The 19,702-nt window shown below is 47.6% G+C and overlaps 1 protein-coding gene across 6 annotated transcripts in view; it reads left to right on the forward strand.

The window, feature by feature from the left end:
* The window catches only part of CCDC150 (coiled-coil domain containing 150), a 389,117-nt gene that overhangs the window by 204,631 nt on the left and 164,784 nt on the right, over positions 1-19,702 (forward strand). For all 6 annotated transcript variants that reach the window (XM_063916595.1, XM_063916594.1, XM_063916598.1 and 3 more), the window contains 2 exons: positions 2,317-2,424; positions 2,538-2,662. In XM_063916595.1, coding sequence (XP_063772665.1) covers positions 2,317-2,424; positions 2,538-2,662 — 233 coding nt within the window. The remainder of the gene's footprint in view (positions 1-2,316; positions 2,425-2,537; positions 2,663-19,702) is intronic.

The following is a 19,702-nucleotide window of genomic DNA, read 5'->3' on the forward strand; positions in this document are numbered from 1 at the left end:
GTATTTCGGAATATTCCGTATTTCGGATATTTGGATATGGGATACTCAACCTGTACCGGTAACTGAGCATCTGCAAAAGACTTGATCCAGTGGTCTCTGAAGCATAACAGAGACCACTGCCGCAGAAGAGACTAGGTGGGGTATGTGATCCTTTCCAGACCTATGTTCCTCTGCGAGAGCTCCTCTGGAGGGAGTGCTCTGTCCCATTGTAAATTACCTCTCCAACCTGCATGTTTGCCAAATTACTGGAGTCCTCAGCCATTAGAGTTTTTGTGTATTAACAGAAAGCACTTAACTTTCTTTCCTGTGACTTGTGAGATTGTTTTGGCATGAGAAAACCACTCAACCAACGGTAATACCTCCGTGGGCTTTTGGAATTTTGTATCTTCTTCCTGGAAACACATTGGAAACACCCAGGCCTGCATCAACTATCGCATCACACAAGTGTTCTGAGGCTTTCTTGGAATGATACATCAACTCGGCACTGGATATCCCTGCTTGCAGACCTTCACAGAGGTGTTACGTCCAGTGGATAATAGCTGTATAAAGTGAATAAAATAAGTTTTCCCAGTATGGATGAAAGAGAAACAATGGGGGGTATCCAATTAGATCCGATCTGTTTTCGGCGGGTGTAAACGTCAGATATCACAATTAATAACCGATCGCAGGAAATTGGATACCCCCTCTTCCCTTCTCACCAATGTATTTATCTTTTGAGATTCGCATCACAAGATATTACTTTTCACTTTACGTGATTATTTAATAACTAGCTGGATTACCCGGCGTTGCCCGGGATTTTAAGAATGAAATAACATAGTATAAAAAAGCATGCTTAATGTTATACACATCAATAAAATAAAAACCCAATGTGCTGCTGGGGGACCGTGCAACTTCCACTATATAACTCTCAGTGTGTGGGTTCGTGCTACCTCCATTCCCCTCCTCACATCATGTCACTGCCCCTGTCACATGCAGCCCTGTTATCACTGACGTATCATGCATGTCCTGACATAGTCTGTGCTGCTGGCCCACCCCTAGGGGTGCTAGTGCTGTGTTACCCACACAGTGTTTGTTCCCAGAGTGTAAGTAATATGTGTAGCAAGTTTGGTGTAAATTGCTCCAGGCATTCCAGAGTTATGCTGTCTGCTGAAAAACTCTGTGCTGCTACCTGAACCCTAGGGATGTCTTACCCCCACAGTGTTTGTTCCCAGCTTGTAAGTCATATGTGCGCCAAGTTTGTTGTAAATTGGTCTAGGCATTCTGAAGTTATGCTGTCTCCTGAAATACTCTTGTGCTGCTGTCCCACCCCTAGGGGTGTCTAACCCCCACAGAGTTTGTTCTCGGATTGTAAATGAGATGTGTACCAAGTTTGGTGTAAATTGCTCCAGGCTTTCCACAGTAATGCTGTCTGCTGACATACTCTGTGCTGCTGTCCCACCCCTAGGGATGTTAGGGGTGTCTGACTCCCACATTGTTTGTTTCCCGAGTGTATGTCATATGTGTACCCAGTTTGTTGTAAATTGGTCTAGCCATTCAGGATTTATGCTGTCTCCTGAAATACTTTGTGCCGCTGTCCCACCCCTAGGTGTGCTAAGGGTGTCTAACCCCCACAGAGTTTGTTCCCAGATTGTAAGTGAGATGTGTACCAAGTTTGGTGTATATTGCTCCAGGCCTTCCATAGTTTGGCTGTCTCCTGAAATACTCTGTGCTGCTGTCCCACCCCTAGGGGTGCTCAGGTGTCTGACCACCATAGTGTTTGTTTCCCGAGTGTAAGTCATATGTGTACCAAGTTTGTTGTAAATTGCTGCAGGCATTCCAGAGTTATGCTGTCTGCTGAAATACTCAGTGCTGCTGCCTCATCCCTAAGGGTGCTAGGGGTGTCTTCCTCTCACAGTGCTTGTTGCCAGATTGTAAGGCATATGTGTACCTATTTTTGAGTACATTGTTCCTGCAATTCCGGAGTTATGCTGTCTCCTGATATACTCTGTGCTGCTGTCTGCCCCCTAAGAGGTGCTAGGGATTTCAAATTGTTTTGGTTGCCTCCGCCATGTTTTAATACGCTTGTATGTGAAATTTCACGATCTTCGCTTGTAAACTGTGGCTTTATATAGAAAGACAGAAGGACAGATTTTAATTTTTATATATTAGATTCATTTCGTTATAATTTCCCCCTCCTAATCTATTACACTGCGCAAACCAGTTATTTTAACAAATACTAGTTTATTTTCGCCTCACACATATATATATATATATATATATATATATATATATATATATATAAAAAAATAAGTTTCTCTTTTTATGTGTCTCTTGCAGGCTTTAAACAAGCAACTGGAGGATCAGTGCTCAGAACTAACTGTGAACATGCAAAAACTTAATAATGACAATATCCGTCTTATGACAGATCACCAACAAGAGCTCAAGGTACATATCTCTTTCAAAGCTCTACTTTTTCCCTATACTCTACCATGTTACCTTTCACACTGGCCCAAATGTTCCTGCAATTATTTGATTCCTCTGTCTACACTCCCTAACAGGTAGTGAAAGACACTATGGCGCAAAAGCTGCAGGTAAAAGAACATTTGCTGAGCGCAGTCCAGGCAAGCCTGACTGGGAAACTGCAGGGTTTGCAGAGTCATCGCACACAGCTAGAGAGTGAACTGTGAGTTACTCATCAACTATAGGTTTAGAATACAATACTTTGTACAATATTTCTCTATCGTCCTAGTGGATGCTGGGGTTCCTGAAAGGACCATGGGGAATAGCGGCTCCGCAGGAGACAGGGCACAAAAAGTAAAGCTTTTCCAGATCAGGTGGTGTGCACTGGCTCCTCCCCCTATGACCCTCCTCCAGACTCCAGTTAGATTTTTGTGCCCGGCCGAGAAGGGTGCAATCTAGGTGGCTCTCCTAAAGAGCTGCTTAGAAAAAGTTTAGCTAGGTTTTTTATTTTACAGTGATTCCTGCTGGCAACAGGATCACTGCAGCGAGGGACTGAGGGGAGAAGGAGTCAACTCACCTGCGTGCAGGATGGATTGGCTTCTTGGCTACTGGACATCAAGCTCCAGAGGGACGATCACAGGTACAGCCTGGATGGTCACCGGAGCCGCGCCGCCGGCCCCCTTGCAGATGCTGAAGTCAGAAGAGGTCCAGAATCGGCGGCTGAAGACTCCTGCAGTCTTCTAAAGGTAGCGCACAGCACTGCAGCTGTGCGCCATTTTCCTCTCAGCACACTTCACACGGCAGTCACTGAGGGTGCAGGGCGCTGGGAGGGGGGCGCCCTGGGAGGCAAATGTAACCTATATAAAGGCTAAAAATACCTCACATATAGCCCCCAGAGGCTATATGGAGATATTTAACCCCTGCCTGATTTCTCTAAATAGCGGGAGACGAGCCCGCCAGAAAAGGGGCGGGGCCTATCTCCTCAGCACACGGCGCCATTTCCTCTCACAGCTCCGCTGGTCAGGACGGCTCCCAAGTCTCTCCCCTGCACTGCACTACAGAAACAGGGTAAAACAGAGAGGGGGGGCAAATTTATGGCGATATTTTGATATAACAAAGCAGCTATAAGGGAGCACTTATTATAAGGCTTTCCCTGATATATATATATAGCGCTTTTGGTGTGTGCTGGCAAACTCTCCCTCTGTCTCCCCAAAGGGCTAGTGGGTCCTGTCTTCGTTAGGAGCATTCCCTGTGTGTCTGCTGTGTGTCGGTACGTGTGTGTCGACATGTATGAGGACGATATTGGCGTGGAGGCGGAGCAATTGCCAAATATGAGGATGTCACCCCCTAGGGAGTCGACACCAGAATGGATGCCTTTATTTATGGAACTACGGGATAGTGTCAACACGCTAAAGCAGTCGTTTGACGACATGAGACGGCCGGACAATCAATTAGTGCCTGTCCAGGCGACTCAAACACCGTCAGGGGCTGTGAAACGCCCTTTGCCTCAGTCGGTCGACACAGACCCAGACACAGGCGATGACTCCAGTGGTGACGGTGACGAATCAACCGTATTTTCCAGTAGGGCCACACGTTATATGATTTTGGCAATGAAGGAGGCGTTACATTTAGCTGATACTACAGGTACCACTAAACAGGGTATTATGTGGGGTGTGAAAAAACTACCTATAGTTTTTCCTGAATCAGAAGAACTAAATGACGTGTGTAATGAAGCGTGGGTTGCCCCTGATAAAAAGCTGATAATTTCAAAGAAATTACTGGCATTATACCCTTTCCCGCCAGAGGTTAGGGAGCGCTGGGAAACACCTCCTAGGGTGGACAAGGCGCTAACACGCTTATCTAAACAAGTGGCGTTACCCTCTCCTGAGACGGCCGCACTTAAAGATCCATCAGATAGGAGGATGGAAAATATCCAAAAAAGTATATACACACATGCAGGTGTTATACTACGACCAGCTATAGCGACTGCCTGGATGTGCAGTGCTGGGGTAGTTTGGTCAGAGTCCCTGATTGAAAATATTGATACCCTGGACAGGGACAATATTTTACTGTCGTTAGAACAAATAAAGGATGCATTTCTTTATATGCGTGATGCACAGAGGGATATCTGCACACTGGCATCACGGGTAAGTGCTATGTCCATTTCGGCCAGAAGAGCTTTATGGACGCGACAGTGGACAGGCGATGCGGATTCAAAACGGCATATGGAAGTTTTGCAGTATAAAGGGGAGGAGTTATTTGGAGTCGGTCTATCAGATTTGGTGACCACGGCTACAGCCGGGAAATCCACCTTTCTACCTCAAGTCACTCCCCAACAGAAAAAGGCACCGACCTTTCAACCGCAGCCCTTTCGTTCCTTTAAAAATAAGAGAGCAAAGGGCTATTCATATCTGCCACGAGGCAGAGGTCGAGGGAAGAGACAGCAACAGGCAGCTCCTTCCCAGGATCAGAAGCCCTCCCCGGCTTCTACAAAAGCCTCAGCATGACGCTGGGGCTTCTCAAGCGGACTCGGGGACGGTGGGGGGTCGTCTCAAAAATTACAGCGCGCAGTGGGCTCACTCGCAAGTAGATCCCTGGATCCTGCAGATAATATCTCAGGGGTACAGGTTGGAATTAGAGACAGATCCACCTCGCCGTTTCCTGAAGTCTGCTTTACCAACGTCCCCCTCCGAAAGGGAGACGGATTTGGAAGCCATTCACAAGCTGTACTCTCAGCAGGTGATAGTCAAGGTACCTCTTCTGCAACAAGGGAAGGGGTATTATTCCACTCTTTTTGTGGTACCGAAGCCGGATGGCTCGGTAAGGCCTATTCTAAATCTGAAGTCCTTGAACCTGTACATAAAGAAGTTCAAGTTCAAGATGGAGTCACTCAGAGCAGTGATAGCGAACCTGGAAGAGGGGGACTTTATGGTATCCTTGGACATCAAGGATGCGTATCTCCACGTTCCAATTTACCCCTCACACCAGGGGTACCTCAGGTTCGTTGTACAAAACTGTCACTATCAGTTTCAGACGCTGACGTTCGGATTGTCCACGGCACCTCGGGTCTTTACAAAGGTAATGGCCGAGATGATGATTCTTCTTCGAAGAAAAGGCGTATTAATTATCCCATACTTGGACGATCTCCTAATAAGGGCAAGGTCCAGAGAACAGCTAGAGATGGGATTAGCACTGTCTCAAGAAGTGCTAAAACAGCACGGGTGGATTCTGAATATTCCAAAATCCCAGTTAATGCCGACAACTCGTCTGCTGTTCCTAGGGATGATTCTGGACACGGTTCAGAAAAAGGTTTTTCTCCCGGAGGAAAAAGCCAAGGAGTTATCCGAGCTTGTCAGGAACCTCCTAAAACCAGGAAAGGTGTCTGTACATCAATGCACAAGAGTCCTGGGAAAAATGGTGGCTTCTTACGAAGCAATTCCATTCGGCAGATTCCACGCAAGAATTTTCCAAAGGGATCTGTTGGACAAATGGTCAGGGTCGCATCTTCAGATGCACCTGCGGATAACCCTGTCTCCAAGGACAAGGGTGTCTCTTCTGTGGTGGTTGCAGAGTGCTCATCTATTGGAGGGCCGCAGATTCGGCATACAGGATTGGATCCTGGTGACCACGGACGCCAGCCTGAGAGGCTGGGGAGCAGTCACACAAGGAAGAAACTTCCAGGGAGTATGGACGAGCCTGGAAACGTCTCTTCACATAAACATTCTGGAACTAAGAGCAATCTACAATGCTCTAAGCCAGGCAGAACCTCTGCTTCAGGGAAAACCGGTGTTGATCCAGTCGTACAACATCACGGCAGTCGCCCATGTGAACAGACAGGGCGGCACAAGAAGCAGGAGTGCAATGGCAGAAGCTGCAAGGATTCTTCGCTGGGCAGAGAATCATGTGATAGCACTGTCAGCAGTGTTCATCCCGGGAGTGGACAACTGGGAAGCAGACTTCCTCAGCAGACACGATCTTCACCCGGGAGAGTGGGGACTTCATCCAGAAGTCTTCCACATGCTGGTAACCCGTTGGGAAAGACCAATGGTGGACATGATGGCGTCTCGCCTCAACAAAAAACTGGACAGGTATTGCGCCAGGTCAAGAGATCCGCAGGCAATAGCTGTGGACGCGCTGGTAACGCCTTGGGTGTACCAGTCGGTGTATGTGTTTCCTCCTCTGCCTCTCATACCAAAAGTATTGAGAATTATACGGCAAAAAGGCGTAAGAACGATACTAGTGGTTCCGGATTGGCCAAGAAGGACTTGGTACCCGGAACTTCAAGAGATGATCACGGAAGATCCGTGGCCTCTACCTCTAAGGAGGGACTTGCTTCAGCAGGGTCCCTGTCTGTTTCAAGACTTACCGCGGCTGCGTTTGACGGCATGGCGGTTGAACGCCAGATCCTAAAGGAAAAAGGCATGCCGGAAGAAGTCATTCCTACTTTGATTAAAGCAAGGAAGGAAGTAACCGTGCAACATTATCACCGAATTTGGCGAAAATATGTTGCGTGGTGCGAAGATCGGAGTGCTCCGACGGAGGAATTTCAACTGGGTCGATTCCTACATTTCCTGCAATCAGGATTGTCTATGGGTCTCAAATTGGGATCTATTAAGGTTCAAATTTCGGCCCTGTCGATTTTCTTTCAAAAAGAATTGGCTTCAGTCCCTGAAGTCCAGACCTTTGTTAAGGGAGTGCTGCATATACAGCCTCCTGTGGTGCCTCCAGTGGCACCGTGGGATCTCAATGTGGTTTTGGACTTTCTAAAATCTCATTGGTTTGAACCACTAAAAAAGGTGGATTTGAAATATCTCACATGGAAAGTGACCATGCTTCTAGCCCTGGCTTCGGCCAGGAGAGTGTCAGAACTGGCAGCTTTATCTTACAGAAGCCCATATCTGATTTTCCATTCGGACAGGGCAGAACTGCGGACTCGTCCGCATTTTCTCCCTAAGGTGGTGTCAGCATTTCATCTGAACCAGCCTATTGTAGTGCCTGCGGCTACAAGTGACTTGGAGGACTCCAAGTTACTGGACGTTGTCAGAGCATTAAAAATATATATTGCAAGGACAGCTGGAGTCAGAAAATCTGACTCGTTGTTTATATTGTATGCACCCAACAAGATGGGTGCTCCTGCGTCTAAGCAGACGATTGCTCGTTGGATCTGTAGCACAATCCAACTTGCACATTCTGTGGCAGGCCTGCCACAGCCTAAATCTGTAAAGGCCCACTCCACAAGGAAGGTGGGCTCATCTTGGGCGGCTGCCCGTGGGGTCTCGGCATTACAACTTTGCCGAGCAGCTACGTGGTCAGGGGAGAACACGTTTGTAAAATTTTACAAATTTGATACTCTGGCTAAGGAGGACCTGGAGTTCTCTCATTCGGTGCTGCAGAGTCATCCGCACTCTCCCGCCCGTTTGGGAGCTTTGGTATAATCCCCATGGTCCTTTCAGGAACCCCAGCATCCACTAGGACGATAGAGAAAATAAGATTTTACTTACCGATAAATCTATTTCTCGGAGTCCGTAGTGGATGCTGGGCGCCCATCCCAAGTGCGGATTATCTGCAATAATTGTACATAGTTATTGTTAACTAATTCGGGTTATTGTTGAAGGAAGCCATCTTTCAGAGGCTCCGCTGTTATCATACTGTTAACTGGGTTTAGATCACAAGTTGTACGGTGTGATTGGTGTGGCTGGTATGAGTCTTACCCGGGATTCAAAATCCTCCCTTATTGTGTACGCTCGTCCGGGCACAGTACCTAACTGGAGTCTGGAGGAGGGTCATAGGGGGAGGAGCCAGTGCACACCACCTGATCTGGAAAAGCTTTACTTTTTGTGCCCTGTCTCCTGCGGAGCCGCTATTCCCCATGGTCCTTTCAGGAACCCCAGCATCCACTACGGACTCCGAGAAATAGATTTATCGGTAAGTAAAATCTTATTTTTAGGCTGTAGCATATTTGTCTTACTGATCTATTTGCAGTTCCTGTAATGAAGGTTAAATCTGACCTTTCTTCTTTATGGCCTGCACTGAGTTAACAGCAAATTAATAGTGTAATATCCAGACAATCTGTGTAATGAATCTGCTTTGAGGACATAATTACATATAATGATTTAAATTCACAGAGGTAATTTTAAGGTGTATTTTGGAAAAGAAAGTCCACTTTTCTCCTGAGGTAGAGTGATACAGGTAATGGGATATCCTGTATGCTGAGAGGAATACTCAATGTATAATTGCTTTGAGGACCTTCTTGCTTTGTTGTCCTCCTACTGAAACAATGGCAAGGAAGAAGGCTGCACTTCCAAGGAAGGAAGCAAAAAGAAAGAGATTAATGCCAAAAATGGTTCACACTTTAGTATCAAGAATCATCACCCACTGGCATTGGAAACAATACTGACAAGTCAGAAAGCCTTGAGTTAGCTGAGGGCCAAACCTTTTTCCAAAGCCCCCTTTTTTGTCCTTCGTATAGGACTAGGGAATCCAATCCTGGGCCGTTCTTTCAATCCCGGGTATTTTGGAACTGAAAAAATGGCCAATCCCGGGATACCCGGGATTGGCATTTAACTATGTGGCCGCCCCCTCACCCCGCCCCTCCTGCTCCGCACACATAACTAACCGTATATCACAGGTGGGAAACTCCACGTTCTCTCCCCCAACAGCAGCTGACGGCGCAGTGTGACCTCATGCTGCGCCGGGGGAGCCGGAAGGAGGAAGCCGGGCAGCATCTGAGCGTCCTGTGGACGCTCAACACTGATCCCTCAATCCCCGGGATTGGACCTGCCAATACCGGGATTGAATCCCGGCCGTTTTTGGCCCTATATCCAGGGATCCCGCCAATCCCGGGATTGGCCTCCCATTATAGGACACTCACCCAACAATACTTGCAGTCTTTTCTGTTTTGCATCTTTGGTGGGCCTTGTCGAGCAGGAGAGAGAAGGGGTCATTTTATTTCCCCCAATGCCCTGCCTCCCAGGGGTGGAACGTAACCAACCAGCTCTGTTATTCTTCAGCATCTGAGAATTGGATTTTATTTTAATGCAAAAATAAAAATAAAATTTCTTCTTCAGGGTTCATAGCCATCCTCAAGGAAGACGCTGGGTATGATGGTGGAGACCAGGATCGGGGCACAAACAGTTAAGATTTTTGCTCCCAAGATGCACTGGTCCTTCTCCCCTCATACACATCTCAGGCTCTTCAGTTTAGTTTTGTTGCCAGCAGGAGCTGCACCCCAAGCTTTCTTTTATTCTTTCATTTTATTTTACTTTTCTTCTACTGAGCAGACATCGGTAGGCAGTCCCTTGTGCGCCTGCACTGCTGCTCCTACACCCCCACCAGCGACGAAACACCAGCTCCGGCAAGGTACTTTCGTTGGACGCAGGACACCTTCACTAGCAGGTGCACCCATACATCCCAGGACTGCGGCCGGACAACGAGAGCAGGTAAGGCGGGCTCCTGCTTTCAGGACCCACATGCTGGCAGTCCGCACTTCCGGTTCTGGGAGATGGACTGGAGATGCTGATGTGTACCTGGGTTCTGGCAGCAGACTACACTAGACCACCAGGGCACAACTATGTTGGCGCTTGGAACCATTTTAACAGGCTAGGGTACTGGTGGCTTAAATCAGCAAGGAGAGGTAAGCGCTTCTCCAGTGGCCCCTTCCCAAGCCCAGGGCGCAATTTAACAGCAATTTTCCCACCTCTGAGCTGCTCCGCCTCCACCCTCCTTCCTCTGTGAGACAACAGGTAGCCATTTCTCTGCATAGGTCTCCGGGAACACTGGGTCCAGTCTCCCTGTATACCTCTCTCAGAATAAGGTTATACAGTGCTATTTCCTACCAACCACTGCAGTTGAGTAGTTGATTATAGTGCGCACTGCAGTTTTATATTCTGCATTGTATGTGACTTATGCTAGTTCTGCTGTTTGACTTCCTTCTGTCAGTTATTTCTTTCCACTCACTTTCTCAATTGTAACCCTTGAATGCTGGTGTGTATATGATTTACTGGGCTCCACATTTCACTGAAGTTGTGGTGCTTTTATTTCTGTATATTGTACATTTGCACGCTGCTTATCGCCATATTGTGTTATAACTCCTTGCAGTTATGTCTAACAATGGCAAGGGAACTAAACAGGTTCTGGCACCTACTTTAGTATCTTGTAGATCCTGCTCACAAGATGGTCAGTGTGCTTCTTGTTACTGCTCTGCCGGCCTGTCAGCTCCTTCATTACCAGCACAAGAACCCCCATGGGCTTCTTTTTCACAATTTCTCGCTAAAATTGCAGACTGCATTGCAGCCCCGGCAATAGATCCCCCTACGGATGTGCCACTACAGGTCTCACAACAGGTACCTCAGACTGTCCTAGCTGCACCAGTCTTTCCCCCTTGGATGAACATGTTCTCTGCTTCTGTGCAGAGTTTGGCTGCCTTTTCTGCAGCATTTCACCAGTTGTTGCAATACTAGTGCTAAGCGTACTGTGCCATCCTCAGTCTACGGCCTTATCAGATTTTGAGGAATCTTTGGTCGAGGCAGACAATACAGTTCTCTCTAATGACTCCCCCTCAGGGGAGGATGACTACCAATCACAATTTAATCTATCTGCTGTTAAGGTTGATTAACATACAGGACAGAAAAAGCAATACCTTTTACACTAAAATTCGAGCAGCTGTGGCTGCTGGATGTAATCTTTAACATACGTACTTTTTACTAACTTAGCGTACACACACACCAACACGCTGAAAGCACAATGCAGCTACACGTGTGGCTGAAATACACTTTAAACCTTAGCAGGAAAGAGACACGACACCAATTGTATTTAAAATGCTGGGATCCAACCCACCAACATATAATTGCAAAAAGGGGGTTACAATAACAATACAATCACAATAAGAGAAAAGAGGCTACAATCAATGGTACAAACGTTTGTTTCGCCAGCACCATACGGTCCCGGTGCTCAGTCAATCAAGCAAGATGACCTTCAGAGAGAGAGAGAGACCGGCCAGGCAGCTTGGCTTTTTATACATTTGGCTAAAACATAATACAATAGAAACTGTAATCTCTTCACCTATAGGTCAAAGGGCTGGTCATTTACAGTACAGGAGGGGTCATAGGTTGGTTTGAATAGGTGGGCGATGCCTGGTTCAGGTGCACTTGCAGTTGGTCTCCACTGGGTTCCCTCCGAATATCAGAGTACAGTAAATACAGTATAATAGTAATATTCTGTTCCTGCGCATATCTATGCGCAGGAGCGTGCTATTTTCTGCAAACTGCTACCGGATTGTTGCCCTTAAAATACCCTACAGTTAGATACCAAACACCACCTCCTAACCTAATGCTGTCCCTTCATATCCTGTAAAGGTGAATCCCTTTGTTGTTGTACCTTTTAAACAAGTATAACTTGCTGGTGTGGTGCATGTGGGCTATGTGTAAATTTTGCACTATGTGGATTAAATATGAGATATGTCTTTGTGGCTTTTCCATGCGAATACAAATGCTACCGTAATTACTCATACCACGCGTTAATACGCACTACCGCGTGAGCGGTCATACGCAACTTGCGATTATGCGCACGCACGGCAGAACAAGTACGCGCACAGAGGCCATCTGTGTGGTGTTTCTACGTGATGTGTGTACCATAATATTTTCCGACTTCGACAGTCCAGCCTATGGCAGTCATCAATAACTGCCACTCTTAACTAATAAACTGAAAATATTATTTATACAATATACTGTATACAAAGTTTGGATGATCGGGGGAGAGTTGTAGGTGGGAAATGTATAGCCTAGTGGGATAGTAAAAAGCATGTATGTATGAATCAATGTCTGAGGGGCATGTATCATCGTGCCGTATATGTTCTAAGTAAGCTTCGAGGTATTGCGAAGTATACATTAAATCCTTCTCATCCCGTATTAAGGGTCTGTAAATGGGCAAACAAACACTACCGAGCTCCTTTCGGGTAAGGGCTTTTGATCCTCACCTTTTCGGCTTGTAGTACCAACAAATGGGGAGCACATGTAATTGATGATACAAGGAGGGGGAATATAATAAGATTTTACTCACCGGTAAATCTATTTCTCGTAGTCCGTAGTGGATGCTGGGGACTCCGTAAGGACCATGGGGAATAGACGGGCTCCGCAGGAGACTGGGCACTCTAAAGAAAGATTTAGGACTATCTGGTGTGCACTGGCTCCTCCCCCTATGACCCTCCTCCAAGCCTCAGTTAGGAACTGTGCCCGGAAGAGCTGACACAATAAGGAAGGATTTTGAATCCCGGGTAAGACTCATACCAGCCACACCAATCACACCATATAACACGTGATAGGAACCCCGGTTAACAGTATGATAACAATTGGAGCCTCTGAAGAGATGGCTCACAACAAAACCCGATTTTTGTAACAATAACTATGTACAAGTATTGCAGACAATCCGCACTTGGGATGGGCGCCCAGCATCCACTACGGACTACGAGAAATAGATTTACCGGTGAGTAAAATCTTATTTTCTCTGACGTCCTAGTGGATGCTGGGGACTCCGTAAGGACCATGGGGATTATACCAAAGCTCCCAAACGGGCGGGAGAGTGCGGATGACTCTGCAGCACCGAATGAGAGAACTCCAGGTCCTCCTCAGCCAGGGAATCAAATTTGTAGAATTTAGCAAACGTGTTTGCCCCTGACCAAGTAGCTGCTCTGCAAAGTTGTAAAGCCGAGACCCCTCGGGCAGCCGCCCAAGATGAGCCCACCTTCCTTGTGGAATGGGCTTTTATTGATTTAGGCTGCGGTAATCCTACTGCAGAATGCGCCAGCTGAATAGTGCTACAAATCCAGCGCGCAATAGACTGCTTAGAAGCAGGAGCACCCAGCTTGTTGGGTACATACAGGATAAACAGCGAGTCAGTTTTTCTGACTCCAGCCGTCCTGGAAACATAAATTTTCAGGGCCCTGACTACGTCCAGCAACTTGGAATCCTCCAAGTCCCTAGTAGCCGCAGGCACCACAATAGGTTGGTTCAAGTGAAAAGCTGAGACCACCTTCGGGAGAAACTGAGGACGAGTCCTCAATTCTGCCCTATCCATCTGGAAAATCAGATAAGGGCTTTTTCAAGACAAAGCCGCCAATTCTGAAACCCGCCTGGCCGAAGCCAGGGCCAACAGTACGACCACTTTCCACGTGAGATATTTTAATTCCACAGTCTTAAGTGGTTCGAACCAATGTGATTTCAGGAATGCCAAAACCACATTGAGATCCCAAGGTGCCACTGGGGGCACAAAAGGAGGCTGAATATGCAGAACTCCTTTGACAAAAGTCTGAACTTCAGGCAGTGAAGCCAGTTCTTTCTGGAAGAAAATCGACAGAGCCGAAATCTGGACCTTGATGGACCCCAATTTGAGGCCCAACGTCACCCCTGCTTGCAGGAAGTGTAGGAATCGACCCAGTTGAAATTCCTCCTTCGGGGCCTTCATGGCCTCACCCCAAGCAACATATTTCCGCCAAATGCGGTAATAATGACTTGCGGTGACATCCTTCCTGGCTTTGATCAGGGTAGGGATGACTTCCTCCGGAATACCCTTTTCCTTTAGGATCCGGTGTTCAACCGCCATGCCGTCAAACGCAGCCGCGGTAAGTCTTGGAACAGACAGGGTCCCTGCTGCAGCAGGTCTTGTCTGAGCGGCAGAGGCCAAGGGTCCTCTGCCAGCATCTCTTGAAGTTCCGGGTACCAAGCTCTTTTTCGCCAATCCGGAACCACGAGTATGGTTTTCACTCCTCGCATTCTTATTATTCTCAGTACCTTGGGTATGAGAGGTAGAGGAGGAAACACATAAACCGACTGGTACACCCACGGTGTCACTAGAGCGTCCACAGCGATCGCCTGAGGGTCCCTTGACCTGGCGCAATATCTTTTCAACTTTTTGTTAAGGCGGGACGCCATCATGTCCACCCGTGGTCATTCCCAACGGTTTACCCGCATTTGGAATACTTCTGGAAGAAGTCCCCATTCTCCCGGGTGTAGGTCGCCCATCGGAGAATCCTTGTGGCTTCTGCCATCGCCATCCTGCTTCTTGTGCCGCCCTGTCTGTTTACATGGGCGACCGCCGTGATATTGTCTGATTGGATCAGTACCGGCTGGTTTTGAAGCAGGGGCCTTGCTTGGCATAGGGCATTGTAAATGGCCCTTAGCTCCAGAATATTTATGTGAAGCGAAATCTCCTTGGAAATTTCTTCCCTGTGTGACTGCACCCCAGCCCCGAAGGCTGGCCTCCGTGGTCACCAGGACCCAGTCCTGTATTCCGAATCTGCGGCCCTCTAGTAGATGAGCCCTCTGCAGCCACCACAGCAGCGACAACCTGTTTCTTGCCGACAGGGTTATCCGCTGTTGTATCTGTAGATGGGACCCGGACCATTTGTCCCACAGGTCCCACTGGAACGTCCTTACGTGGAACCTTCCGAATGGAATTATGCTTCGTACGAAGCTACCATTTTTTCCAGGACTCGTGTGCTTCCACTGGAAGAAACACTCTTTTCTGGTCTGTGTCCAGAATCCTTCCCAGGAACAGAAGACGTGTCGTCGGGACCAGCTGTGAATTTGGAATATTGATAATCCAGTCGTGCTGTTGTAGCACTTCCCGAGAGAGTGCTACCCCCACTACCAACTGTTCTTTGGACCTCGCCTTTATCAGGAGATCGTCCAAGTACGGGATAATAAAAACTTCATTCTTGCGAAGGAGTATCATCATTTCGGCCATTACCTTGGTAAAGACCTTCGGTGCCGTGGACAACTCCAACGGCAGCGTCTGGAACTGATAGTGACAGTCCTGTACCACACATCTGAGGTACTCCTGGTGAGGAGGGTAAATGGGGACATGCAGGTACGCATCCTTGATGTCCAGGGAGACCCTGTAATCCCCCTCGTCCAGGCTCGTAATAACCGCCCTGAGCTATTCCATCTTGAACTTGAATCTTCTGATATAAAAGTTCAAGTATTTTAATTTTAAGATGGGTCTCACCGAACCGTTCTGTTTCGGTACCACAACCATTGTGGAATAGTAACCCCTTCCTTGCTGAAGGAGGGGCACCTTGACAATCACTTGTTGTGATTATAGTGTTGAATAGCCACCAACACCGCCTCCCTGGCAGAGGGAGGTGCCGGTAAGGCAGATTTTAGGAAACGGCGGGGGGAAGAACGTCTCGAACTCCAGCCTGTACCCCTGAGATACTACTTGAAGGACCCAGGGATCCATGTGAGAGAGCACACTGGGCGCTGAAATTTCTGAGACGGGCCCCCACCGTACCTGGGTCCGCCTGAGCAACCCCAGCGTCATGCTGTGGACTTACCGGACGCAGGAAGGACTTCTGCTCTTGGGAACTAGCTGTGTGCTGCAGCTTTTTCCTCTACCTTTGCCTCTCGGCAGAAAGGATGAGCCTCTAGCCCTCTTGCTTTTCTGGGTCCGAAAGGACTGTACTTGATGATACGGTGCTTTCTTTTGTTGTGGGGTAGCCTGTGGCAAAAAAGTCGATTTCCCAGCAGTAGCTGTGGAAACGAGGTCTGAAAGACCATCCCTAAACAGTTTTACCCCCTTATAGGGCAAAACTTCCATGTGCCGATTCGAGTCGGCATCGCCTGACCATTGCCGAGTCCATAACCCCCGTCTGGCGGCAATGGACCTAGCGCTTATTTTTGATGCCAGCCGGCAAATATCCCTCTGTGCATCACGCATGTATAAGACCACGTCTTTTATATGCTCTATTGTCAGCAAAATATTGTCCCTATCCATAGTAATTTTCCGACAGGGAATCTGACCACGCAGCGGGAGCACTGCACATCCATGCCGAAGCAATGGCTGGTCGCAATATAATGCCCGAGTGTGTGACTATATCTTTCAGGGTAACCCCCTGCTTTTTATCAGCAGGTTCCTTCAGGGCGGCCGTATCCGGAGACGGTAGTGCCACCTTTTCTGATAAGCATGTAAGCGCTGTATCTACCCTATGGGGTGTTTCCCAACGTGACCTATCCTCTGGCGGGAAAGGGTACGCTGCCAATTACCGTTTAGAAATTATCAATTTCTTACCGGGGGAAGACCACGCTTCCTCACACACCTCATTTAATTTCTCAGATGCAGGAAAAACTACTGGTAGTTTTCTCTCACCAAACATAATACCCTTTTATGTGGTACCTGGGGTATTATCATAAATGTGTAATACATTTTTCATTGCCTCAATCATGTAACGGGTGGACCTATTTGGAGGGTACACTAGTCTCATCGTCGTCGACACTGGAGTCGGTATCCGTGTCGACATCTGTTTCTGCCATCTGAGGTAGCGGGCGTTTTTAGAGCCCCCCATGACATTTGAGACGCTGGAACAGGCACAAGCTGAGTAGCCGGCTGTTCTGTGTCGTCGACCTTTTGTGTAAGGAGTTGACACTTTCACATAATCCTTCCATAAGTCCAACCACACCGGTGTCGATCCCGCAGGGGGTGACATCACATTTACAGGCATTCGCTCCGCCTCCACATCATTATCCTCCTCATACATGTCGACACAGCCGTACCGACACACAGCACACACACAGGGAATGCTCTGACAGAGGACAGGACCCCACAAAGCCCTTTGGGGAGACAGAGGGAGAGTATGCCAGCACACACCAGGGCGCTATATATCACAGGGATATCACATATAAGAGTGTTTTCCCTTATAGCTGCCTATATATATTGTATACTGCGCCTAAATTGTGCCCCCCCTCTCTTTTTAACCCTTTCTGTAGTATTGACTGCAGGGGAGAGCCAGGGAGCTTCCCTCCAACGGAGCTGTGAGGGAAAAATGGCGCCAGTGTGCTGAAGGAGATAGCTCCGCCCCTTTTTCGCTGACTTTCTCCCGCATTTTTATGGATTCTGGCAGCGGTTAAAAAGCACCTATATAGCCTCTGGGGCTATATATGGTGTCAGTTTGCCAGCCAAGGTGTCAGTATTGCTGCTCAGGGCGCCCCCCCCCCCCCCCCCCCAGCGCCCTGCACCCATCAGTGACCGAAGTGTGGTGTGCATGAGGAGCAATGGCGCACAGCTGCAGTGCTGTGCGCTACCTTGGAGAAGACAGAAGTCTTCAGCCGCCGATTTTCCGGACCACCTTCTTGCTTCTGGCTCTGTAAGGGGGACGGCGGCGCGGCTCCGGGAACGGACGACGAGGTCGGGTCCTGTGTTCGATCCCTCTGGAGCTAATGGTGTCCAGTAGCCTAAGAAGCCCAAGCTACCACCACTTAGGTAGGTTCGCTTCTTCTCCCCTTAGTCCCTCGATGCAGTGAGCCTGTTGCCAGCAGGTCTCACTGAAAATAAAAAACCTAACAAACACTTTCTTCCTAGGAGCTCAGGAGAGCCCCTAGTGTGCATCCAGCTCAGCCGGGCACAGAAATCTAACTGAGGCTTGGAGGAGGGTCATAGGGGGAGGAGCCAGTGCAAACCAGATAGTCCTAAATCTTTCTTTAGAGTGCCCAGTCTCCTGCGGAGCCCGTCTATTCCCCATGGTCCTTACGGAGTCCCCAGCATCCACTAGGACGTCAGAGAAATGTGAGTGCTACTATATGTGGATAACACTTGTCGACTATGTGTGCCATTAACTGGAGGTTGTAGAGATGAAGATAAGACACATATATAAAAATACATTCACATAAACATTTGAGTAGGGTTGACGTCTTTTCCGGTTGGATGTTTCTGGGTAAAGGGGGAAACAGAGAAAAATGGTGTAAGAAAACAGGCCATGAAATTCGAAACCAGCAATTTGAAACTCTGTCATATACCACAAGCGCTAAGATCAATTATCACCATAACGTCCCTTTAAGACTGAGTGATGAATCCTTTCCTCTCAGACGTCTCTCCCATTCAGGTAGACAACATAGGATTCCCAAATGTCGATGTCATAAAAAAGAAGTAGACAACCAATGTGTAGTACGTAATATCACAACCTATTATTGTACGTATGCTGTCTTTAGATGGATGAAGTTAATTCAGAGCGTACCCCACTCACACTAAAAGTGGAAGTATGAAACGTATCAAGGTTTCTTTTATGATGGTGCCCTTTATTCATTCATATCACAGCCAATGTATTGAAGATAGGGTCACACTTAAAACTCTAGGTTAATTATGATGATTCTCTGTGGCAAGTGATGCGTACCCCAACACTCACGCTCTATAGGTGGGCTGTAAGCATGTAAAGGTATCTTTCTCTCCTTTAGGGATAGTCCAAAGAAAATGCGTACCAAAACTCACAGTATGGGGAGCTGTATGACTCCTATCAAGGTATCTTTCAATTTTCGTATGTAGATAACCACTGGAAACTTCACAAACAAAGGCATATGCACAGTACTTATAGTCAGTAAATCACAGTGTCTCACAACAAGCTTGCTGCCCGTTTTCCAGGTAGCCATGAAATTCATTTGCAATCCTTATCATAACACTGTTTATACAGATGGGTCATAAATCAAATCTGCTGCTGTAACAACGCCCCCGCTCCTTAGACTCTTCAAATTTGTGCTATGCTTGCGCCGCGTTAAAATTCGAACACACCTGAATATCAGACCAATAATTATGATGACTCCCAGGATACAAAGGAGAAACTTTCCCACACTCATAATAACATTCTGTGCCCACTCTCCTAACCCTGAGAACCATTTGCGTGGGTTCAACCATGAGACCCAGCCGGTCAGTTCATTATCCACAGCCATCAAGGTAAAGTTGTGCTTACTCCTGAACTCCAACTTCAACTGTAAGATCTCATTCATTTTTTGATCGATGATCTCCGTGGGGTCTTCAGTGCTATTCGTAATATACGTATAGCACTTCACGCCATATTGAGTTGCCAGGGTAACACAGTACCCACCTGTCACAGCTGTAACGTAATTAAGGACCATCCTGTGCTTAATCAGTTCCTTCTTGTAGGCTTGTAACTCCCTTCCCTGAAGGTGTCATCATACATCTCGGTGATATTATCTATCAAGTTCGTTAGCGCATGGATGTACCTATAATTTATAGTTCCTCTGGCAGTACAGGTGATATCTAATGCGAGAAGGAACTGAATCCCGGTGGTTTCGTGGATCAAATCAGAGGCTGCGTGCTCTGCCCTATCTATGAGGTGTCTCTTGATGATGTGTTCATAATGGGTATGAGTATAAGGAGCCTGAGCGTTGCGGTGAACATCTTTCATTTTGTCGTGGGTTATGGTCATGACCTCTGGTAGTACTCTCCCAATATAAAACAATCCCTCAGAGCTCGGAGTAAGCCA

The sequence above is a fragment of the Pseudophryne corroboree genome, chromosome 4 (assembly GCF_028390025.1).
Source record: "Pseudophryne corroboree isolate aPseCor3 chromosome 4, aPseCor3.hap2, whole genome shotgun sequence".
Taxonomy (NCBI): domain Eukaryota; kingdom Metazoa; phylum Chordata; class Amphibia; order Anura; family Myobatrachidae; genus Pseudophryne; species Pseudophryne corroboree.